This window comes from Podarcis melisellensis (genome assembly GCF_964234715.1).
Source record: "Podarcis melisellensis genome assembly, chromosome: 9".
NCBI classification, from domain to species: Eukaryota; Metazoa; Chordata; class Lepidosauria; order Squamata; family Lacertidae; genus Podarcis; species Podarcis melisellensis.
Genome location: NC_138541.1, coordinates 15209154 through 15234603, shown reverse-complemented (window position 1 = coordinate 15234603; position 25450 = coordinate 15209154). Strand labels below are relative to the sequence as shown.

The 25450-nt window shown below is 45.1% G+C and overlaps 1 protein-coding gene across 1 annotated transcript; it reads right to left on the bottom strand.

Annotated features, from left to right (window-relative positions):
• Positions 1-2476: 2476 nt before the first annotated feature.
• IBSP (integrin binding sialoprotein) lies at positions 2477-24952 on the bottom strand. The gene is made up of 7 exons (XM_081925309.1): positions 24884-24952; positions 21163-21228; positions 19281-19331; positions 19108-19179; positions 12399-12473; positions 5598-5717; positions 2477-3462 (listed from the first exon to the last, which is right to left on the bottom strand). The coding sequence occupies exons 2-7, from the start codon at positions 21214-21216 to the stop codon at positions 2896-2898; spliced, it is 939 nt and encodes a 312-aa protein (XP_081781435.1). The 5' UTR covers positions 21217-21228; positions 24884-24952; the 3' UTR covers positions 2477-2895.
• Between the last annotated feature and the right edge of the window lie 498 nt (positions 24953-25450).

Below are 25450 nucleotides of genomic sequence, written 5' to 3'. Positions count from 1 at the left end.
TTAAAATAAATGCAGAGCATGGGCAAATGGTAGATAAAATAGGGAGCTAATTGCTCATAATCCCCATTTAGATTTACTAATAGGTTCTGGTTTTCCAGTCTGCTGCTTTTATTAAAATAACAGCCATAATGCACAGTTGTTTTATTGGCGTAAATCATTGCTATGGCAACAGCTATGGAGTGAAATACTGTGGTTGTGATTGATGAGTAAATTTCAAGTAACCTCCTCTGGATTAATCTATGTTAGAAAACCCCAGCAGGTGTATGGAGGTCCTGGGCTGGCTGGACAACAGGACAACAGGTGTATGGAGGTCCTGGGCTGGCTGGACAACAGGGCCTCCCTCATGTGGGTCCAAAGGAAAGCAGAGCAATATGTTTGGCACCAACTTGGCTGCAGGAGTTGCTGGAAGGAGGTGCCATCCAACCATCTTTAAAGCCCTATGCGGCCTAGGACCCTCATACTTATGGGACCGATTCTCCTGGTATGTCCTGCAGAGGACTCTAAGGTCCATGAATAATAATAGCTTAAAGGTCCCGGGCCCTAAGGAAGCCAGACTATCTTCCACCAGGGCCAGGGCTTTTTCAGTGACGGCTCCGAGCTGGTGGAATGCTCTGTCCCACGAGATTGGGGCCTTGCAGGACTTGATTTCCTTCTGTGGGGCCTGTAAGACAGAGCTATTCCACCTGACCTTCAATTTGATTAGCCTGATCCTCTATTCCCTTTCCTCTTCTATGAAGAAACCCTTTCTAGGAGCCCACATTTAAATTCTTCCCTGGTCTCCTTGCTGGCCCTAGTAGGACCAACTTGGCCAGTTAGCCCTGGTGTTCATTTGATGTCTACTGACTGGTGTTTTTTTCCTTCTTCCTCAAAATGACCCCTGAATTTTTGAATTTTATTGATATTGATGCTGCATTTTATGTTGTGTTTTATGCTGTTTTATGCTGTTTCTAGGTCATATTTTAATCATTAGCCTCCCTGAGCCTGGTTTTTAAACTTGGAAGGGCAGGGTATAAATAAATAAATAAATAAATATTGTTATTATTGTTGTTGTTGTTGTTGTTATATCTTAGGGACTCCACACCAGATTTGTGGGTGTTTTCTCCTTAGCCTTTTCTTTTTCTGAAGATATCCCATGGGGCAGTGGAGGTTTAGGTTCAGAGTTTTCCTTCTCCTAGATGGGCTAATAACCAGAGTATAGTTGTTGATAGAGTTTCCTTTCCTCTTCAGAGAAGGGGAACCTGTGGTCCTCCAGATGATGCTGAACTACAATTCCCATCATTCCTGACCACTGAACATGCTGCCTGGGACTGATGGGAGTCCAATAGCATCTAGTAGGCAACCGGTTCCCCATTTCTTCTCTGTTTGCTTACTGCTAAAGTATTATGGTGTGTGAGCATCAGCTCATACGTAATGTTAGTCAGGTAGAAAACACTGCATGCATGATGGTGAGACTTGTGTGCTGTTTACTCGGTTGAAGGGAAGTTTTAATGTGGAAGAGGAAGCAGTCATCAAAGCTAGTTTACATTTTTACACATACATGACATACATGAATAGAAATTCACAAGGGAATGTGAAAGTTCTACTTTGTTTCGGTGTCTGTAACTTGAAAACTTATCTGCAGTGTTATCTGTGTTCAAACATGAAGAAGTGTGCCAAGAGAAGTTTCTGGTTCCCATATATTTGTCAGGATTAGGAGTGGAGGAGAAATTCATTTAAAGCCTAATTATCAAATTTGCACCTTCTGAAACACTGTATGTGAACCAAAACACAACATTTCTTCAGAATTCGCACTTCTCTGAATTTTGCAATGCAGTTCGCCAACCAAATGATAGTTACAAAAATGCATATTTTTGGAATGTGTGCATGAAAACGATGCTTTTAGTGAATATGACACAAGAAAAATGCATTGCTGTGGGAAACTGCTTGCAAAAATGTGTACATTAGTCAAAAGTGCATATAAAAATGTGTTTATTAGGAGAAATTTGCACTGAAATTCTGATTAATTTCCATCAGGATCCCCCCCCAAATATTGCAAATTGCTGCAAGATGTGTGGAGAACTATATTTAAGGTTGGAAGATGAAACTCTGGGAGAACTGAACCTTACAGGTCCTTTCATTCCTAGTCAGGATCTGGAAGTGAATGTTTTGTGGTTATGCCACATAATGTTGACAACAGTACTTGAATTATAAGGGGTTGTGGGGGCTCAGCCTTGTTACCTTTTATGATATGTCCCATAGTTCTTATTTTCAGAAGGCTATTGGGGACATAGTCTGGCTAAAGTTAGGGGATTCAGTAGATGGGATATGTATATTTCATAACAGAGTTACCTTTCTCTCATCCTATGTCTTCACCCATAATTGGAGTACTGGGTTTTACACTGTTCAAGCTAAGCAGATTTCAGCCTGGCAGGATAGGATGACAATGAAAACTGCTCTGCGCTTCCCAAAGGCAATGTGGAAAGAAATGAAAATGGCCTGACAATTTCATCATTCTTTATCTTTACTTAGAGCAAATCCAGCCTGCAGAATGTTTCAAAACTCTTCTTGACTTTAACAGAAACACAGGGGCAGAGCATGTACAGCATACAACACACTTCAGTTTGACAATAACTCCATTTGACACACTTCCGAACCGTTCTAAAACAAAACTGCAAACCCTACAAAAAGTCCACAACGGGTACATGAATACTGGTCAAAAGCGCAACAAAAACAGTTTTTTTAAAAAAAAAAACAGACAAAAAGAATACATTTTCATAGTTAGCAGTAAAAACAGACAGCAACCTCCACTCTCACTTAAAAGGCACCATGTTATATTGTGATACATCTTCCTGAGTAGGCATTTGCAAAGAACTGCCATGCAAAACATTAAGCAGGCCAAGAGACGGCTTCTTTTCTTCATTGGTTGTAGTAGTATTCTTGGCCATAGACGTCGTATCCATGGCCTTTGTAGTAGCTATACTCGTCCTCATAGGCTCTGAAAGTATCCCCTCGGGGCTGCCCATTCTCACTCGCGTAGTATTCTGTTTGAACCTCATAGCCATTCTCATAACCGGTGGTGGTGGTATCGTATGGCCACGGCTCTTCAGAGGGCGTGTCATAGTGCCACTGGTCCTCCGTGGTGGTTTCGTATTGGTCCTGATACTCCGTGGTGGGGAGGACTGTGGGGAGCAGGGTGGTGGGAATGGCAGTGGTCGCTCCGTTTTCTTCCCCTTCTTCCTCTTCCTCTTCTCCATTGCCACCGTTTCCGTTCTCTTCCGCGGTGCTGTTGGTGCTTGTGCCGTTGACGCCGCTTCCGTTCTCGTCCACCGTCTCTGCTTCTTCCTCTTCCTCCTCTTCGTTTTCTTCTTCTTCGTCACTGTCTTCCTCTCCCTTCCCTCCTTTTTCGGGAGCTTTGTCCTTTTCACCCTTTTTAGCTGCTCCTCCGTTTCCAGGTTTCTCCAGGGGCTCTTTCTTTATGGGGCCCTGCATGGATACAAAAATATTGGGGGAGGCAGGAAGGGGGAGAAAACCCAGAGTTAGAAAGGAGGTAGGGCGATCCAAGGCAATCAATCCAAAATATGAAAGCTAGGAACATAGTATAACAACTTTTCCCACTAATCAACATACCATGTCCGCATGTGACCCCAAATAGCAGTGAACAGGAGTTGTCTAACCCTCTACATGATACAACTTTGACCGTGTATATATTAGCAGCAGCGTTCGAAATTCACCAGGCGCATTTTGCACCTGGCTATTGGCCACTTAAGGGAGGCGGGTGGTGCTGTGGGTTAAACCACAGAGCCTAGGGCTTGCTGATCAGAAGGTCGGCGGTTTGAATACCCGCAACGGGGTGAGCTCCCATTGCTCGGTCCCCACTCCTGCCAACCTAGCAGTTCGAAAGCACATCAAAGTGCAAATAGATAAATAGGTACCACTCCAGCGGGAAGATAAACAGCATTTCCGTGTGCTGCTCTGGTTCGCCAGAAGTGGCTTAGTCATGCTGGCCACATGACCTGGAAGCTGAACGCCGGCTCCCTCGGCCAGTAAAGTGAGATGAGCGCTGCAACCCCAGAGTCAGGGGTCCCTTTACCTTTTACTATTGGCCACTTGCAACCAAGTGAAGATGCCTGGGCAGGATGGTGCCTGACGTCTCCTCCATGTAGAATTCTATCTGCTATATTCCATCTGTATTGTACAATCGGAATGAATTACGGGAACCAAAAAGTCGTACTGAAAAATACGACTTTCGAACTATCTGCCCCCAAAATGGTAGCTAGGCATTCCGTTTTGGTGACTGTAGCCCTGGTTTAAGGAGCCATTTGGAGCCTAGCATATATATCTGAGTTTCTAACTCTGATTAGTGCAGGCATAGGTAAACTCGGCCCTCCAGATGTTTTGAGACTACAATTTCCATCATCCCTGACCACTGGTCCTGTTAGCTAGGGATGATGGGAGTTGTAGTCCCAAAACATCTGGAGGGCCGAGTTTGCCTATGCCTGGATTAGCGGCTTAAAATGCAGCGAGGTTGTTTTCGCACCACTGTGTTTCATGTTGCATTTTCCCCATTGCTGTACACACTAGAGAGGGGCTGAGGGTGCCTTCACCTGGTGCCCTTTACCTGTTTGGTTTCCCCGTACCTGCAACCCCTCCCAGACATCTATTGATGAAGCTGTCATGTGCACATACACTGTCATCTGTGCATGTGCCACAGCCTTCTCAAATGTACTCTTGGCTTCATTGCCAAGTGAGTGCAACTACCATTTTCATATTGGATGGAAGGTGATTTGGAGGAAAACGCAGAAAGCAGCAGCATTCCTCAAGAAGCTACAGGATAGATATGGACTGTGGCTAATGATGTCACATGTTCTGGGCAGCCTTCCAGAGGCCAGAAGCTACAGTGGGTGGAGAAATGAATATGAATTTTACTTTTATACAGGAGGTTAGCTTCTACACACACCTCTCTCTATCCTCCTTGCGAACGAGCAAGAGCCATTATTAGAGTTCAAGGGACACATTCCAGACAATCAGAACAAGGGTTGCCATATCTTGAAGAGCAAAAAAAGAGGACTCTCATTTTAAATACTTCTACTATATGTAGGCTATAAGAAGCTGTGATATATTGCTGAGGGTGGAAGGAGATGAGAAGAGGGAAGCAAGTCTTCAGCCAACCGTTACATCTACGTCTCATCCAGAAAGTATAGCCAGAGACATTTTGGGGGCTGCACTTGCCATAGCACTCTATTTATGTTAGCTGTTTTAGGGTGAAAACCCATGTCCACATTCCACCTGCTGAAGGGCCATACGATGTGGTGAAAGTCCAGCTGTGTCCATAGAGGACCAGATTTGCTGCTGCCTTGACAGATATGCCCCTGTCTGAGTTGGATGAGGACCATGGCATGGGAGAGGGTAGGAAACCTCAACCCTTTGCCCCCCACAGCAGTCCTGATCTGAATCATCTCCCCTCCACCCCACTATTTGCAATGGGAGGGGAACTTGCCTTAATGCTATTAAGAAGAAAGCACCCCATTATATGGGATGGTTTGAGGCAACAGGCTGGTAGTAGCAACCTGTACAGCTTTCCATTTATTGCAGGGGTATTAAAGGTCCACCAGTCTTACCTGCTTAGGAGGTGTGGCTTTGCTAGTGCCCTTTTTATCTGCAGTCACTGCTGCAGTAGGAGCCTCTGTCGCCTCTTCATTCTCCTTTCCACCTTCATTGTTTTCTTCATTTGACTGTCCCTGGAGATGTATCAAAAACCAGGAATATCAGAATTAATTTCAACTTCAGTAGATGCAGTAAACACTGCCCTTCTGCGTTTATAGAATGGGCAACTCCCCCTCTCCTTCCATTTCTTATGTTTGCAATAACCATATATCTGTTTAGCTTCCCTGTTTAGGGAAGCTTTTAATGTTTAATAGGTTATTGTATTTTAGTATTTTGTTGGAAGCTGCCCAGAGTGGCTGGGGAAACCCAGCCAGATGGGCAGGGTATAAATAAATTATTATTATTATTATTATTATTATTATTATTATTATTATTATTATTATTTTATTATTATTATTATTATTATTATTATTATTATTATTATTACATCAGCTTATGACTGGTGCATAGAGAAGACATTAAACAGCTCTTTATGCACTATATGAAGAAGACCTTTGTGATGCTCAAAAGCCTTCATTGTCATCAGACAGTGACATAAATTATAGCACCTGTCTACCTCCCACTTTGAAATCGTCCCAGCTCAACAGAGTCCATGGTGTGTGTAAGAGAGATTGAGACAGAGGACTCAGCTATACAGCTGCAAATAAAATGTTTTGAATGTGTTGTAAAGTGCAATATATAATTCTGACACAAGATGGCGGTTGTGAGCTATATCAAATTCAAAGCATTTTTCAAAACGATTTTTTTTTTAAAAAAGCATTTTCACAACGTTTTTAACATGTGTGCAGATTACACCAGACAGACAATGAGACAGCTGATAGATAGATCCACATGCCAGATCAAATGAAATGGAAACACTGCTTACCATATTTTATAAAAAAAACAACAGACGAAGCTTGAAAAAAATGTTTCCAGGCTAATATTGGAATGATGATCCAAATGCACACATGTTGCATTGTGGAATCACAACTAGCATCTGGTATTTGTTCTAGAGCAGGGGACAGCAAACTTTTTCAGAAGGGGGCCGGTCCACTGTCCCTCAGAACTTGTGGGGGGGGTCTGTATTTTTTTTGGGGGGGGGGGATGAACGAATTCCTATGCCCCACAAATGACCCAGAGATGCATTTTAAATAAAAGCGCACATTCTACTCATGTAAAAACACCAGGCAGGCCCCACAAATAACCCAGAGATACATTTTAAATGAAAGCACACATTCTACCCATGTAAAAACACACTGATTCCCAGACCATCTGCGGGCCGCATTTAGAAGGCGATTGGGCCAGATGCACACACATTTTAAGATTTAAATCAGTTTGACTGAGAGATAGTGGATTAGGGCACTTTCTGCTACAGCTGTCATCAAGGCAACTACCTGATATTTGAAGGGCAAACTGGGAAAGTGAACCTCAGGTCCTGGATCAAACATTTGCACTGGCAACAGTGCCCCCAATGCTGGCACAACCTCACCGCAGACTGGCATAACGTCATGTTTTGCAGCATTGCTCTGGCATTGCTGTTGGTCAGAGCAAACTAAGTACTTCTGTGCCGGGGCAGCAGTTCTTAGGATCAGGCGGTTAAAACACTTAAAATAAGATGTCATGCAGTGCCAGTAAAAACCTATGTTATTTTCTTCTCTGTTGCGAGAACTTGCAAAATTGCATGGTGTGGCTGGCTATTTGGATAGCAATCTGAGAGCATCACAACCTCTATAAAAAGCAATTATAGTGTTCTTGTTTGTTTAAATGTTCCTGAGGTTCTGCTTTTGTCGAGGCTGGACATAGCCAGTAGCAAAACCATTGAGATGGATCCGAGAAATACAGTGGTGCTTTCTGAATGTTCGCAAGTGACAATTCTGCTTTTCTGCATACTGAGGCTTGTGAATAGAAGCCTCCAGCTGTCTGTCATGGCAGCTTGGAATCCCAAGAGCCCTCTTTCATCTGCAGTATTGCATTTCTACCACTTACATCCTTGTCAGCACCTGACAGAAGAGTGGAAGAACAAGGAAGTGCTGCCAGGATAGGTAAATAGGTGAGCAACGGCTCTGAAGGAAGGGATGTAATGAATCACCCTACATCCCTGTAGCAGCTGTCAGCTACTACAGTCAACTAGAGGCTTCTATGTGATATTTTTCCATTGTTCCTTTGAACATATTTTCAAATGACTTAAAGTTTCTTAAGATCACAATAAAAAATTATTGGGAAATATAATGCTTTCATTTAGTGCATTTCCATCCACCCCTGAAGGGCTGCTTGTAATATAAGTCTTACCAGGATTGGTAAGATTTTGCAACCTAATTCAAAAGATCTAGAGGACCCTCACTGTCCCTTCCAACTCTACAATTCTATGATTCTATGACTGTGCTAACTACCTACTATTTCCCACATGTCTTCAATTCCCCCTCCCCACTTTGTTCCTTTAAAAACCCCCAATTTACACCCCCACCTCTTTGAATATATATAAATATATGTAATCCACATACATTCAGTAAATTGTGTTTTAGAGTACTTTTCTCCATACCGTTCTAGTTACTAATTGCTTCCCAACAAAATAGATTATGGACAGAGTGTACAGTGCAAACACTGGCCCTGATGTTCGGACCTCCTGCTCCCCCCCCCCCAAAGCATTGACACGGGATAATTGCCTCTCATGTGTGCAAATAACAGCCTAGCAGAGCTGGTAATAAATAGATCTTTACCTCTAAAGCCCTATTCTGTTGCAATTAGGGTTTGCCAACTGTGAGGATTATTTGTTTGTTTGCTTCTTTGGAAAGACAGTCCCCACCTTTCCATTTTAAAGACTATACTCAAAGCAGTTTACAGCAAGTATTAAACACACACACTCACACTATATATATATATATATATATATATATATATATATATATATATATGCTTTCGTAGATTTTCACGGGTACAGGAATGCAGGTTTTGGTGTCCTCGGGTGTCTTCCCGTGTAAAAGTTGGGGTGTCTATGCGACGTTTCGACGAGGTCTCACTCGTCATCTTCAGGCTGGTGCTTTCGGCTTCTTGTTACTGGAACAGAGCAGGATCTCAGTGTTTTAGTTCCTATAAATACTGTTGAGGGGGTGTGGTGTATAGCCTCCAATGTTCTGGGCAGAGAACACTAGCCTGGGAACTTCCTCTCTGCCCAGAACATTGGAGGCTATACACCACACCCCCTCAACAGTATTTATAGGAACTAAAACACTGAGATCCTGCTCTGTTCCAGTAACAAGAAGCCGAAAGCACCAGCCTGAAGATGACGAGTGAGACCTCGTCGAAACGTCGCATAGACACCCCAACTTTTACACGGGAAGACACCCGAGGACACCAAAACCTGCATATATATATATATATATATATATATATATATATATATATATATATATATATATAGTTTTAGTGTTTTGACCATCTTCTTCAAGAGAAGAATCAGAATCTCCATCCCATCCTGTTTTTGCATGAATCTGCCATTTTTAAAAAAAATCCGTGTGCAAATTTGTATTTGAATATATATTTCTGAATGTATTTTCTCACAAGAGATGCATTTATCAGTATCCTTTATCTCACTGTACACATTTATAAACATATTTTTATCCAAAAATACATATTTCTAAAGGTACATTTTATGGTGTTCACACAATATATTCAATAAGTGTACAGTCTGTACCTGTGTACACAGATAGTTGAGCTGCATGCTTGTGGAGTCATTCACATGTAAATTTCACTGGGTGTGCAGTTTGTGTGCCTGTGTATACAACAGCTGACCTGTCCAAATCAACAAGTGTACACTCTTTCACACAAACCCTTGTACGTGTGTAGAGACTGCTTGTGAATTAGCACCACCAACAGCCCAGAGAGACAACTCCTTTCCTCAGAAAACTTGGGAACTGTAGTTAAAGGTGCTGGGAATTGTAGCTCTCTGGTGGGGGAAACTACAATTCCCAGAATTCTTTGGGGGAAGCCAAGTGCTTTAAGTGTATGCATGTATACAGCCAGAGACAGAGAGAGAGAGAAAGGGGTGTTGCCCAATGAAGGACAGGAGGTTAACTTTTTACTAGGGACCCCTCCAACTCTCCTTCTATGACCAGAAGCTCCTTCCGTTCACACAGCAAGAAGTTAGGATGCAAAACAAGGTGTCTGTCTCCACAAAATAATTGTTTCTTATAGCTCTTGCTACCAGGTTGCTTCACTTGGAAGCCCAATCTGGCACTTCTTCTGATCCACCAGGTGCCATCATATGCCCTCAGTCACCAGGGACTGCTCTGCTCTGCCCCTATCCTACCAGGCTCCACTTTGTGATCCATCGAGTCTCATCCTCTAGTTTCCAGATTCTGCCCCTAAATCTCAGGGCCTGCGCCTCAGGTGAGCTGGTTAATTGTCATGGTGACAAGGAGAACCCTACTCAGAAGTAAATCCCCATTGCTGAAGCTACAGAGAACCTATGAAAGAGCCTTTTGGGGGAAAGCCAACAAGGCTTTCTCTAGTAACCAGAGAAATAATAAAAGGTTGGGCGAGATGGTGAGGTCTACATTTAACTTAGACCCACCCCAATAACTGTTCATAAAAACAACACCCTAACAGAATGGGCCTAGAAGGCTCAAGGCTTGAGACAAATGTGTGTAGAGTTCTGATTCTCATGCAGGAACTTCATTTACATGGGAGAAAACATCTGCCCCCAAAGTACAATAGAATATAGTGGCACTCTTGTAGCTTTTGACATCCAAGTCAGGCCAAAAAAAATCATTTTTTATAAATACTCTTGTGCCTAAGCACATATTGACCCAAGAGACCATAACGGTACTGAAATGAAGAAGCTATTCCAGGCTGTTCAGGTAAAATATGTGTTCCCCAAATAACATGTATACCAAGATACATATTTACCTAGGAGATTATATCGGCTCTCGGGGAGCTAACACGGTCCTGAGGTAAACACAAACATGGAGAAGATGCATAACAGCCAACACTGCAAATACGCCAGGGCCCAGACCTGTGTCACGGACAATTGCTCCTTGTGGACACATTGTCCCTTTTTGTGTCAATGGGCTTGCTTTCTGTTTAACTGAGGTGGGTCTTGTTGTAGATGGCTCTTTGGGGACAATCCAAAGGAAATAAGACTAAAGTCCACTGGCTTAAGGAGACCTAAGTCCTATTGAGTGCAGTGGGGCTGAGGAGTAGTGGGAAAGCCCTTCCTGGAATCTGCCAGGTTGTGGATTGAGTAGACTTTGTACAGTTGAGGGAGCAGGCGGAGAAGCAGGGGAAAGGCTAGGCTGAACTTCCTCCTTAATATACTGTATTTTTCACCCTATAGGACACACTTTCCCCCCTCCAAAAATGAAGGGGAAATGTGTGTGCATCCTATGGGGCGAATGCAGGCTTTCGCTGAAGCCTGGAGAGCGAGAGGGGTCGGTGCGCACCCCGCTCCCGCTGCTTGCGGAGAGTTGCCTGCATGCTGAAGCCTGCGCGCGCTGAGCTCAGAGTGTCCAGGCTTCGCGGACCTCTCCGCAAGCAGCGGGAGCCAGCGCTGGGCTCCCAAGGCTTGCAGAGAGCTGCCTGTTTGGGGGCTGGGGTCGGGGGAAGCTCGGGCCTCCCCCGCCCCAGCCCCGCGCCTGGGGGAAAAATAATTTTTTCCCCTTTATTTCCCCCCAAAAAACTAGGTGCGCCTTATGGGACGGTGCGTCCTATAGGGCGAAAAATACAGTACCTATTTTCTTAATGTAGGAAGTGATATCTGGTTTTCAACATCATAATATATCAACAACTAAACATCTAATATACCAGTACAGTCGTACTTTGGAAGTCAAATTGAATCTGTTCCGGAAGTCTATTCGACTTCCAAAATGTTTGGAAACCAAGGCACAGCTTCTGATTGGCTGCACAACCTTCCTGCAGTCAACCGGAAGCCACGGAAGCATTTTCAGACGTTCGAGTTCCAAAGAACATTCACAAACCGGAGCACTCACTTCCTGGTTTGCGGCGTTCGGGAGCCAAAACGCTCAAGTTGCAAAGCGTTTGTCAACCAAGGTATGACTATATATCACAATGTCTGAAATAAGGATGGAGCTATTGGCTGGCTTCATGGTTTTCCCCACATTGTGATTTTTGCATAACACCACCCCCACACACACCCACACACCCACTCACCCCCCCCCCCCATGATTCATGATATATTGCCAGGTCAAAAATTATGAAACCAATGTTACGATATGGACTTCAAACCTGCTTTGGACAATATATCGTCCAGTCCTCACACACATCATGATTTGCAATATATTGCCAGGTTAAAAATTATGAAACTGATATCACAAAATGCACTCCCAATTGGTTTTGGGTGATATCTCGATCGTATATATATCACAAGGTGTTTCTTTAAATCATAATTCTTTAGTTATGTGATTATCCTTATAAAAGAATACCTGAGGGTGAATTAAAGCTGACCTGCCCAAGTACCGAAGAACAAAATATTATTGAATGGTTCACCTGAGGACCATAACAGCTGCATTGGTATAAATGGACAAAAGTCACATCTGTCTCTAAACCTTTGGCTCTCACAATCTCTCACTGTGTCTTTAAGGGTTACTTCTTGTTTAGATGACTTGAGACTTGAAAAATATTGCGAGGAACCAGAATGGAAACTTGTGGGCAGTTAGTAATCGTCACCATGGACGCTCACAGAGTACAGTCTATAAAAACAATCCTGGTTGTTTTCTTACGCTCCTTGGTTTGTTGTGACCAATGCCAAACATGTCTCTTACCCCTTCTTCTTCTTCCTCCTCCTCCTCTTCTGAACTATCGCCACCATAGCCTTCTTCAGATGAGTCACTGTTAAACTAAGAAGAGATACAATTGTGAGGCATTTCCCGTATTTCTATCACAAAACAGAATGCTGAATTATACACATGTAAACAGTCAGCTTCAGTTCTCAGAAAAACACAGCAACAATCCCATCTGCACTATACATTTAAAGCAGTATCACCCCACTTTAAATAGTCACGTCTTCACCCAAAGAATCTTGCGAACTGTAATTTGTTAAGGGTGATGAGAGATGTTGGGAGACACACACGCACCCCATTCCCCTCACAGAACTACTATTCTCAGATGTCCTTGGGGAAAGGGATTGATTGTTAAACCAATCTGTATAGTGCAGAAGGAGCTTGGTAGTCCACATGCTTGTTATGCATATATGCATGAGGCTCCACATTCAAAGTTTAAAACCAGAAGGTCTCTGGTTTGTTCTGTGTCCTACTGATACTGTGAAAGTTATTTTTTAAAAAATTAGATTTACAGTGGTACCTCGGATTACAAACAGCTCGGGTTACAAACACTTTGGGTTACCGACTCCGCTAACCCAGAAGTAGTACCTCGGGTTAAGAACTTTGCTTCAGGATGAGAACAGAAATTGTGCACCAGCGGCAGCAGATATCTAAAGTGGTACCTCAGGTTATGAACAGTTTCAGGTGAAGAACGAACCTCTGGAACGAATTAAGTTTGTAACCAGAGGTACCACTGTATAGACAGCCCTTCATCCTAAGATCTCAGGGCGGTTCACAAAATAAAACACAGGATAAAAACAAGTAATTATTAAAAACAAAACAGTAAAACAATAACCCATAGACACATTTAAAAGGTTGTAGAATATTAATCAGCCAAAGTGGGACATTTTTGGCTGACGCCTGTCTGTCTGTCTGTCTGTCTATCATCTACCTACCTACATATCTAAAATTATGCGTCTAAACTTAAACAAAGAAGCAAGGATTATGAAAAATGGGTGCTGCTCAGCATCTGACCTTCAGCCAAAGAGCTCAGAGGAGCTTATCATAGAATCATACATCTGATGCCCAGAGAGACTTCCATGCAGGCTTTTTATATGGCGACAAGCCCACTGAACTTCAACCATAGAGCTGCATATTATGCCTTCAGACCCCTTTTTAGTGCCATGGGCTAGATCACACTTCTCAGCTCACATAGCAATCTGCACCTTGGCAATGCTCTCAAGGGGGGTGGGGAGAGATGTCAGTTTCTTCCTATCACCCATATAAAAATCAGGAATGTTGCAGAAGCATCCTGCATTTTACGTTAGGAAATGTTATCCCATTACAAGCGTCAGGGGTCTGAACAGTGTATCTAGAACTGTACCCAGACACCCAAGCAATCTACATATGTTTGGGTTGTATATCTATATTGGCCTTAACCTAAAAGCCACGCCTGTTTTTTATAAGGAGGCAAACAAGAAAGATATGAACAGGATTCATCTTCTACACAGCAAAGCACAAAAATATCTCTGTACTCAAGAGACATGCCAAACCACTATTCTGCCGGCACAACATTCCCAGAAGCAGGACCATTTTTAGGCTTCTTACATGAGCTATCCTTGAAAACATGTAATTAGCGTCCCCCTGCCCCAGCTGGAATCTCTCTCTTACATGCAAGAGTAGGGGTGGAGGGACAATGTCAATTCTGTTTGCATTTCAAAGGGAACCTGAACTTACTTAAACAATATGAGACCTGAAACACAGTCGTCCTTTGACATTCACAGTAATCCAAATTTTGCAATGCACATCTCCAACAAATTAATGTCTACAAAAATGCATATCACTTAGGTGAAAGCATGCATAAATTAAATCCAGTTGTGAAAATAACGTGCAAAAATGCTTTACCTTACGAGAAATGGCTTGCAAAAAAAACTTGTACATTGGTCAAAACTACATACAAAAATCTGTTTATTAGGAAAATTCTTAAGGAAATTTCCTGAGGATTTTTTCCACACACAACTCCCCCCCCCCAAAAAAAAATAATGCTAAAGAAATGCGGAGAACTGAATAAGCTTGGGGAAAAATGAGATACTGAAGAGAACCAAAATTGTCAGATCCTTCCATCCCTATTCAAGAGACAATGATCAAGACTCCTCCGTATGAAACTGCCATGTGAATAGCTGCAGGCAAAGGTTTTGTTTCCTTTTCTTATCTTTACAGTGGAAGTTGTTATTATAAGAAATATTGTGACTTGTATTCAGAGGCACAAGGCAAATTATCTCATGCACTGCCTCCCTGGGCCATCAGCACTGATCTCACCGGGACCAGCTTAAAATTCCAAAATTCTAAACAGACGCACACAGACCTTTTTTTGTGGTGTATGTGGCAAGGACCTGAAATTACAAAAGGGATTTCACATAGGGGTTGTGGGTTTCGTGGTTCTGTGACTTGTATGCCATTTCTGAGGGCTACACATACAGTGGTACCTCGCAAGACGAAATTAATTCGTTCTGCGAGTTGTATAGTTGCTTATCTCATTGGTTTGGGGGTCACATAACTCCAGTGCTTTTTTTTCTAAAAAAAAATGTTTAGGGGTAGCGAAGCACGGATTCCCTGGGTATTAACGGTTTTAAGAAAAAGGAAACAAACTTGCAAGACGTTTTCGTCTTGCGAAGCAAGCCCATAGGGAAATTCGTCTTGCGAAGCAACTCAAAAAATGAAAAACTCTTTCGTCTTGCGAGGTACCACTGTAGATAGAGATGGTCTATTAGGGTGAATGGCAGACCCTATTTTCCAGGGACAGTCCTGGTTTCTGATTTGGTCCTGAAATGTCCTGCTTTTCCTTAGGACATCCTTATTTTCATCAGAGAAATGTTGGGGAGCATAGAGATATGCAGTGCTTTTTTCCCTGGGGGTACGCATACCCCTAAACATTTTGTGAATCATTGTACTTGTGTCCATTTACTGTATCCCCCCCCCAATTTGAACTATAAAATGGTGATTTTCTTGAGTCAAAATGAGAGTACAGTCATACCTCTGGTTGCGAACGTGATGCGTGCGCGAGGCACGTTCGCAACCCGCAGTGTTCACAGCCTGAAGCGCCACGTCTGCGCACACGCATGATGCGATTTGGTGCTTCTGCGCATGCGTGTGACCTCATTTTGTGTTTCTGCGTGAGTGCCAAAACCCGGAAGTAACCCATTCTGGTACTTCCGGGTTCAGTGCGGTCCGCACCCCGAAAATGCACAATCCGCAGCGTTTGTAACCCGAGTTATGACTGTACCCCTAAACATTTTTTTTAGAAAAAAAAGCACTGGAGTTATGTGACCCCCAAACCAATGAGATAAGCAACTATACAACCTTTAGAACAGTGTTTCCCAACCTTTTTTGGGCAAAGGCACACTTGTTTCATGAAAAAAATCTTGAGGCACACCACCATGCCAGATGGGGAAAGGTCACTTTTTACTTATGTAAAAAAAAAAAAAAATAGTAACAGCATAGAAGGTAGAGAAGGTAGGACTCGAACCAGTGGATTCACGTTACAATAAAGATTTTGACTAAACATGGGAAAGAACTTTCTGCTGGTAAGGGCTGTTCAACAGGGGAATGGTCTCCCTCGGGAGGTTTTTCCCTTCTTGGAGGTTTTTAAGCAGAGGTGGGATGTCTGTCTGCCATGGATGCTATGGCTGAGATTCCTGCACTGCAGGGGTTGTACAGTACTGGATACCCCTGGGGATCCCTTCCAACTCTACGATTCTATTAGGATCCCTTTTATAAAAGAGAGAACTTTAATGGCACGGCCATTATTTATTTCGGCTTCTCCCAACGGGGCCACGAAGGATCAGAAAAGCTGAAGAAGAGACCCTTCCTCAGAGGAGGCGGGAGACCACCGGACCCGCCGAGGAGGGGAATCCGGCCGCCTTTCCCTCCAGAGCTTCGCCTTTTGCCCCGGCCAAGTTGCGCCGAGGGCGCCTTGCGGGCTCTGCGTGGCTTCAGGCGGAGCCTAGGAGCCACTTCCCAGCCTGGAGGGCAGGCTGTGCGCGGACCCCGCCACTCTCGGGGCGCGACCCAGACCCGGCTGCCTTCCACGGCCAGCAGAGGTAGGCCGCCGGCTTCTAACCCGGCGGAACTGGGGCGTCCCGGGCGCAGCGCCGCGCTCCCCGCTCCTCCCGCCCCGCCCCCTTCTCCCGGGTGCCCCCTCCCTCCTTTGTTCTCCGGAGCCCCGCCTCCCCCTCTGCCCCAGCTCGCCTATTGGCTCACGCAGCCGCCACTCAGGTGGGGGCCCACTTTGGCCCCGCTCCCCGGCCGCCGAGAGAGAGTGGGAGCGTGCGGGGCGGGGCTGGGCGGCCGGGCGTCTCCTTCCCTGCACTGCTTCGGCCGCATCTGCAGCCGCCGCGGGACCAGGCGGGAGGCCAGTCATGCCCAGACACTGCCAGCCGCTCGGAAGGAGCCATCGCTCCGCCGGGCAGCGCCTGCCTGCGCGCCCCTCGCTCCCTGCGCCGAGGATGGCGGGGGCGCCGGGCGCAAGGCAGCGCCGGGGCTGCTGGGCAAGCGGCAGATGCTGATGCAGTTTGGGGAATTCCTGTCACAGGGAGCAAGGCAGAAGCGGATGACGGGGCACGTTCCCCGGGGGAGCGGGGCCGGAGGATTAGCCCGACTCGCCCGCCTCCCTCCCACGGCACACTAGGCAACGTCCGGCGGCACACTAGTGTGCCGCGGAACACCGGTTGGGAAACACTGTTCTAAAGCAGTGTTTCCCAACCGGTGTTCCGCGGCACACTAGTGTGCCGCCGGACGTTGCCTAGTGTGCCGTGGGAGGGAGGCGGGCGAGTCGGGCTAATCCTCCGGCCCCGCTCCCCCGGGGAACGTGCCCCGTCATCCGCTTCTGCCTTGCTCCCTGTGACAGGAATTCCCCAAACTGCATCAGCATCTGCCGCTTGCCCAGCAGCCCCGGCGCTGCCTTGCGCCCGGCGCCCCCGCCATCCTCGGCGCAGGGAGCGAGGGGCGCGCAGGCAGGCGCTGCCCGGCGGAGCGATGGCTCCTTCCGAGCGGCTGGCAGTGTCTGGGCATGACTGGCCTCCCGCCTGGTCCCGCGGCGGCTGCAGATGCGGCCGAAGCAGTGCAGGGAAGGAGACGCCCGGCCGCCCAGCCCCGCCCCGCACGCTCCCACTCTCTCTCGGCGGCCGGGGAGCGGGGCCAAAGTGGGCCCCCACCTGAGTGGCGGCTGCGTGAGCCAATAGGCGAGCTGGGGCAGAGGGGGAGGCGGGGCTCCGGAGAACAAAGGAGGGAGGGGGCACCCGGGAGAAGGGGGCGGGGCGGGAGGAGCGGGGAGCGCGGCGCTGCGCCCGGGACGCCCCAGTTCCGCCGGGTTAGAAGCCGGCGGCCTACCTCTGCTGGCCGTGGAAGGCAGCCGGGTCTGGGTCGCGCCCCGAGAGTGGCGGGGTCCGCGCACAGCCTGCCCTCCAGGCTGGGAAGTGGCTCCTAGGCTCCGCCTGAAGCCACGCAGAGCCCGCAAGGCGCCCTCGGCGCAACTTGGCCGGGGCAAAAGGCGAAGCTCTGGAGGGAAAGGCGGCCGGATTCCCCTCCTCGGCGGGTCCGGTGGTCTCCCGCCTCCTCTGAGGAAGGGTCTCTTCTTCAGCTTTTCTGATCCTTCGTGGCCCCGTTGGGAGAAGCCGAAATAAATAATGGCCGTGCCATTAAAGTTCTCTCTTTTATAAAAGGGATCCTAATAGAATCGTAGAGTTGGAAGGGATCCCCAGGGGTATCCAGTACTGTACAACCCCTGCAGTGCAGGAATCTCAGCCATAGCATCCATGGCAGACAGACATCCCACCTCTGCTTAAAAACCTCCAAGAAGGGAAAAACCTCCCGAGGGAGACCATTCCCCTGTTGAACAGCCCTTACCAGCAGAAAGTTCTTTCCCATGTTTAGTCAAAATCTTTATTGTAACGTGAATCCACTGGTTCGAGTCCTACCTTCTCTACCTTCTATGCTGTTACTATTTTTTTTTTTTTTTTACATAAGTAAAAAGTGACCTTTCCCCATCTGGCATGGTGGTGTGCCTCAAGATTTTTTTCATGAAACAAGTGTGCCTTTGCCCAAAAAAGGTTGGGAAACACTGCTTTAGAAGACATCTGAAGTTCGCCCTTTATAGGGAAGATTTTAACATTTAATGTTTTATTATGTTTTCATATGTGTTGGAAGCAGCCCAGAATCATTGGGGCAATCCAATCAGATGGGTGGGGTATATATAATAAAATTGCTATTATTATTATTATTATTATTATTATTATTATTATTATTATTACAAATGTTGAATGGTATGGAATGGTGCACTGTTCAAGCAACGTCATTCTGCCTACTTGTCTGCCTGCTTACCTACATCCAATCCAGAAAGTGGCAGTAGCTGTGGCTTCCACCTCCTTAATTTCAGGATTGCCATTATAGAACTCAGAAGGGAGGAGAACGACAGCAAAATGATAATTTCTTGTCTGTCCTTCTTATTGGCTCTCACTTCTCCTACTGATGGCCTCCTAGCATTCTGCCACACCAATCCCAATGGACATCAGTCGCTACTACAAAGAGGCAAAACACTAGAGCCATCATATAATAATTAATTAGGCTCAAAAGGGCCTCTAACTCAGCACCTGTATTTGCCTTTATTTTGTGTCTCAGTAATGGTTCTTATATTTTGAAAAGGAATTGCATTTACCTGATATCTCTTTACAGGTGGGTAGAGGTATGGGTACCTATAAAGAAAATACCTATATCTGTTCTTGAATACCTGTCAGAAAAAAAAGATAGAAGAATTTCAGCTGTCGATTTTAAGGAAAGCATCGACACATTTCATTTTGAATCGAGAATTTGATTTAGTTGACAACATACTGCATTTTCTTCAGAATCCTCTGCTTTGAATCTTCTTCTGAAGTTTTTTACCTACAAGAAAAGAAGAGATTATTTAAGTCAGTGGTGATTTTCCTTTTTTTCCTGCTTGCTTGGCTGGGTTTGGGAGTTTCCTAGGTGAAACACATATCCACAATAGAAAGGAAAGTGTTCTTTATTCCTTCCCCACTTTCAGGCTTCTGATCTAGGGTTGTGTTTTAGTAATTGCATTTTGTCCATACATTGCACTAAAGTGCTGTTTGCTTCTACATTAGCTTCACCCCCCCACCACCACCACCACATACACACCAAACAGCAACGCTAGAGTGACACCTAGTGATGTATGCAGGATTGGCCTTCATAGATCAAAGCTATTTCTGCTGAGCAAAGAACCAAAACTGTTATCCTTCCTTCCTTCCTTCCATTCATTATCTGTAGTGTGATGGACCTCTCTTTATATCTGTAGGATGGAGTTGGATGGGATATAGAAAAGAGCAGCAGTGTGATAAGAGAAAGAAATATATCATTCTAAACTGTACAATGTACTATGTGCAGGGATATAAGAAGCCAGAGATTTCCACCCCATCCTGTGTTGTTGTTGTTGTTGCCACCACCAGCGTTGCTTCCATTTTGCTGCAGTTCAGCTTCTTCTACAACCTACATTATTCACCTTGCTATTTGCTGTGGCCAAAAGCAATCAAATCAATTATGTATTTAATTTCAATGCATTTCACTGGAAGGGAAACATCAGAAACATTTGCAGACTGAAAAAGACAGGGCGAATTTCACTTATATTCTGTTTCATGATTTCTGTTCCTAACCTCAGATGAACATGTGAATTGCAGCCATTTCTGGTGACATTTCCATTTCTGATGGAATTATCTTGCATTCCTAAAGGAGGCGATATTTTCACTTCTGTGAGTTAGCTGCAAATAATCAAAGCTCTTGGTGGGATACAAATTCACCCACCCACCCAAGGGCCACATTCCCTTGGGGGTTATTTGTCATGGGGGTGCAAACAGCAGCTCCCATCCATCTATTCAAATTGGCACACAAGTGCATCCTATTCATCCATCACCCATTTATTCTCTCAGAGAGAGAGGGGGGGGGAAGTTATGTACTGATTTGAATAGGATCCAAAATGCAGCAGTCTGATTGGTCCTAGAACAATAGGATTCAGAATGCAGCAGTCTGATTGGTCCGCAGAAGCCACCCAATCCAACTCCAGGTGGAAGTGAATCCACAACCTGATTGGCCTACAGGAGAATCCCAGAATTAGCCAATCACGTGGGGCCCATTGTGTAAATAATATATATAAAGCAGACATTTGGGGGGAACTTCCATTCTTCCTCACTACTATGAGCTGGATAAAGAGCATGAAATTCACTCTTGACTCCGAGTATATTTCAGAAGTCAAGGAGAAGAGATGGAGCTGGAACAGGATGGGAAGGCTCCTTGTACACATCTTCCTTGGATGCTAAGCGGCAGCTCTTTGATTTTGTCTCATGAATGATATTGGTATGTCTTTCTCCTCAACCATGACTTTTGTGGTTGTGGCTGTGGCTAGGCAACTCGGACATCAATCCATGACCAGTCCCCACTGGGGACCTCCTGCCAACTTATCCACACACACACCCGTTCTGTTTGCATATGGCTGTGTGACCTGAGCAAGAGACAGGCACATTGCCAATATACACAGAGTTTTCTTGTAGCATTTCAACGGTCCACCAGCAGGCAGGGCCACCTGGCAGGGAATTCAATTGCTAGATGCAAAAACACAGAATGGAAGTTTCAGTACCCTTCAGAAACAGTTGCGATAAGTGTCATTGAAGTAGATGTTCACAATGCATCCTATACTACGTAAATAATTCCTGATTTTACTCACCGAGAAGGCGCAAGCTATTCCCAAAATGCAGAGGAAGATTAAGGCTGCCTTCATTTTTTCTGATTTCTGGAAATAAAAAAAGAAAATACACTTGTGAATCTTCTAGGTTGGGAAACCAGGCATTTATATATGACAGGTGTTATTTCCACTGTCCTATTCACACAGTAAATGTGTGTAGAGTAAGCACATGGAAGAGGAAACAAGGCTGTGTCCACTGGGCCCACCAATAACCCCCACGTGTTCATTGAGAAATCCTGGTCAGTATTGACAGAATTGATCTAGATGGACCAATGATCTGACTCTGTATAAAGCAATTTCCTAAGTTTCGAACAGAGCCTACATGCCCATTTCTTGGCAAACTTACAGAGCGTTGCAGCCTCTTGACTAAGAGCCAAAGACCAAGAAGATGAGAGTATTAGACCCATCCTTCAAAAACTCAGGGCGAGATCCAGCTAACCCTCCACCATCAGATGCTGAGGGGACAGGGAGCTAAGGTAAAGTGTCGGAGGACAGAGTTGTTGTTGTTGTTGTTGTTAAATGAATTTATATACCGCCCTATACCCGCAGTTCTCAGGGTGGTTCACAGAAAAGATCCCAATATATAAAATCAAAGTAAAAACAATACCTCCCTCCAAAAAGCAACATCTTAAAAGGGTACAGGATGTCGATCAAGTCAACCAAAGGCCTGGATAAAAAGGAACATTTTTGCCTGGCGCCTAAAGGTGTATAATGAAGGCGCCAGGCGAACTTCCCTGGGGGAGCATTCCACAGATGGGGAGCCACTGCAGAGAAGGCCCCGTTCTCATGTTGCCACCCTTGGACCTCTCAAGGAGGAGGCACAAGAAGGAGGTCCTCAGAAGATGTAATGTAGGCCATGCACGCTTTGCCATGAACCCACTAAGCTGGCCTGCTGCCTTCAGATAGATGGAGGGTGCTGTGCTCTGGGCAGCACTAAGAAGGCTACCAGTTCTGGCTGGTTGTGGTTTATGTCTGTGGAATTGGGGCAGGAACCGTCTTGTCCTCCTTTGCCTCAGGCAGCAATGTTCCCTGGAGTGGTACGGCCTACCATGTTGATGGCCTCCCTTCCCGGTGTTGGTGAGTGGTCCCTCCTCTTATATATTTCTGCTTGGACATGGTAGAACCTCCACAGGTGGAGGAGAGTGCAAGGGCAGAGGTGAGCACCTTTGCAATTGCTCACAGTGCCCCACAGCAATGTGATGTTGCCCTGAGGCACTTTGATCAGTCCCAGAGGCAGCCACTCTGCTGGAAAAGGGAATTTAGGCCATTGGCCTCAACAATGATAGACCCTTGGCTGAGGCTGCTGCCTGCTTGTGCCAGGTTTGAAACTGGCTGCTGCTATTGCATTGATATATGATCTGTTCCCTTCATCTGGTGCCCCTCCTCCTCTCTCCCTTGGTCATGTTTCAGTGTGACCAACACGCTTCATCACGTTTCAGCATTGCCAATATACCATCATGCGATGAGTATGGCTGTTTTGCACTGTGAAGTTGCTATTTCTTTGCAGCAGAGGAAACTTAAGCAAAACAGAGACATAAAAAATGTTGTACTTGACTTCACATTTGCTGTCAAGATGGAATTTTAAAAAGGGTTTTTTTCTCTGAAATATGGCTGCCAAACATGTCCTATACTCAAAAGCAACTCTTGATCATGTTATAATCACATGTAATAGTATAGGCATCTATTATGTTATCATCATCCTATCATGTAATGTAGACCATCATAGCCTCATGTGATATAATAGGCATCTCTTATTTCACTGTAGCCCCAACCACCCATTATTTTTGAGAATTTGGCAGTGATATTGTGAGGAACAGCTGTCCTGGAACAGCTCCATGGATCTCAGTGGGATAGGAAGTAATACAAAGTTAATTGAATGAGGCTGGTGCTCCTCAAACCTCAAAACACCAACTCTGGACCGATTCCATGGGCCAGCTGTGGGGAAGGTTGAGAGAAGGAGATATCTTTATCTCATTCCAGTCATCCAGCCCTGTTAACAGACTGATATGCCAATCCATTCCTTAACAACTTCACTGTTGATATAAGGCAGCAGGAGCGGCTATTTTTTGACCCAAAGGTCATCTTTGACCAATTATTGGAGCTCTCATGTCAGTGGTAAAGGTAAAGGGACCCCTGACCATTAGGTCCAGTCGTGGCCAACTCTGGGGTTGTAGCGCTCATCTCGCTTTATTGTTGAGGGAGCCGGCATACAGCTTCTGGGTCATGTGGCCAGCATGTCTAAGCCGCTTCTGGCAAACCAGAGCAGCGCACGGAAACACTGTTTACCTTCCCGCTGGAGTGGTACCTATTTATCTACTTGCCCTTTGACATGCTTTCAAACTGCTAGGTTGGCAGGAGCAGGGACTGAGCAACGGGAGCTCACCCCGTTGTGGGGATTCGAACTGCCGACCTTCTGATCGGCAAGTCTTAGGCTCTGTGGTTTAACCCACAGTGCCACCCGTGTCCCGCATGTCAGTGGCAGACATTGCCAATAATGGGTGTGGCTACCCACATGCTCTCTTGAACACAGCTCCTCCTTTTCCTCGACTGATCAGGGTGAATTAATGCCTCCTCTCTGCTCAAATAATCAATCTGATGACTGATGACTGCCTACCCCAGTTCTACGTCCCCCTCCCTTTGCCACTACAATAAAAATTGGTGGAGTCTTGGGGAGCCAGAAAACTTCAGGCCTTGAATTTGGGAGTTAGCCACCCATGTTAGGTAAGTTCCTTGCCAGTAAGGATTGAAATCATAGTACGGGGGCTGGGTAAACAAGTTTTCAATATTCTGGAATAAATCACAATGGTTACAGCTTTATATGCATTCACTTCATTAAAATAGACCAAGGCCCCTCAATAAACGGTCTAAAGTAATTGATGGCACCCACATTCCTAGTTTGGTTTTCTCAGCATAAAATCTTCACAACTTAGTGCCTTCCACCTGTTGTTGGATTACAACTTCCATCAGCCCCAACCAGAAGGGGATGATAGGAGCTGTAGTCTAAAACATTGGGTGGGGAGGGCACCTGGTTAGGGAAGGTTAATATAAAGATTGATCCAGGAAGTCCCTTGTCATTTATTTTACTTCCTCCATACAGCCGATGAGTTCTCATAGACAGTGTGTTGCTTATGGCCTCCTAATGAGGTCGTGGCTGATGTGATGTTTGAGGAACCCCAAGTAGCTTTAAGCAAGACAGTACCTGCTAGGCTCAGCCTTGTCTACAGACGGCTGAGAGAATGACAGTGACCTACTCAGTACAATGAGTAATGATTGCTGAGTACATGAATGGAGAATACTCTGAACATGCACAAAATGTTAAATTAATGCTAAGTATTATTATTGGATGTATTATCACAGGCTCATTACATAGAGCTAGAGAAAACTTTTGCCATTGTGGTTGTTAATAATTTTGGACTTCCTGCCCTCCCTCCACCCACTAGCAGTGATGTAAAATAAAGTTCAGCCAAGCATCTTTGAAGCCAAAGAGCTACAAAATACTACTAGCTTGTAAAATGTAAAACATTCCAGGTCTTATTCTGTTTAAGCAATTTCTGGCTAGCAAGAGAATGATTTAAGTAAGAGAAATTGTACTCTTGATAAATTTGCACCTACAAAATGAAACATAGGTTACCTCAAAACTAGTCAGAAATCCAGAAATCCGTGGTCTAAAGAGGAGAGAAAATTACAGTTGCCAGTCACTTACCAGCTTGCAGTCCAGAGAGTTTACAGGCTAGTCTCAAAGGAGTGAGGGGACAGAGATTTAACAGTTCGTCTGTTTGTTCTCGGCCATCCTAGTGGGATATAAGCACTATTTTTACCCTTCACCAGCCAATCACTGCTTCCCTTGAATGATGTCATTGAGTGGACTCTTACCAGAAATTCTCCAAACTTCAACATTTTTCTAGTCACAGATTTCGTTTCTAAACACACACTGCCATTTTAGTGCCCAGAGTTTTGGATCATTCCACTTAATTGAAGGTTTGAACCAGAGATGAATAGGTTCGGATGCCGAGCTGCATAATGATGGTCTGGGTTTAAATTAAACTAAATATCGGGAACATTAGTTGGGTGGTTTTTTAAAAAAAGAACGTGTTTTTTTTTCTTTTTCTTTTGTGGGGGGAAGGCAGAAATTGCAAAGGGATGGAGTGAGAATTTCTCCATTTCCTCCTGTAATGCTCTCTACAAACAGAGTGAAGCCATTTGAATGTGAATTAGAAATAACTCTGACATCAAAAGGGCCACTTCACCTGTGATGTTATTTCTGCTTGGA

Bases quoted from the DNA above. Each gene is read 5' to 3' on its own strand.
- IBSP (XM_081925309.1), bottom strand. From the start codon at position 21,216: ATGAAGGCAGCCTTAATCTTCCTCTGCATTTTGGGAATAGCTTGCGCC. The intron at 19,180-19,280 runs GTATGTTGTCAA...TTTTTCTGACAG, and splicing joins AGGATTCTGAAGAAAATGCA to GTATTCAAGAACAGATATAG. The intron at 3,463-5,597 runs GTAAGACTGGTG...GTATCCATGCAG, and splicing joins AAGCCACACCTCCTAAGCAG to GGCCCCATAAAGAAAGAGCC.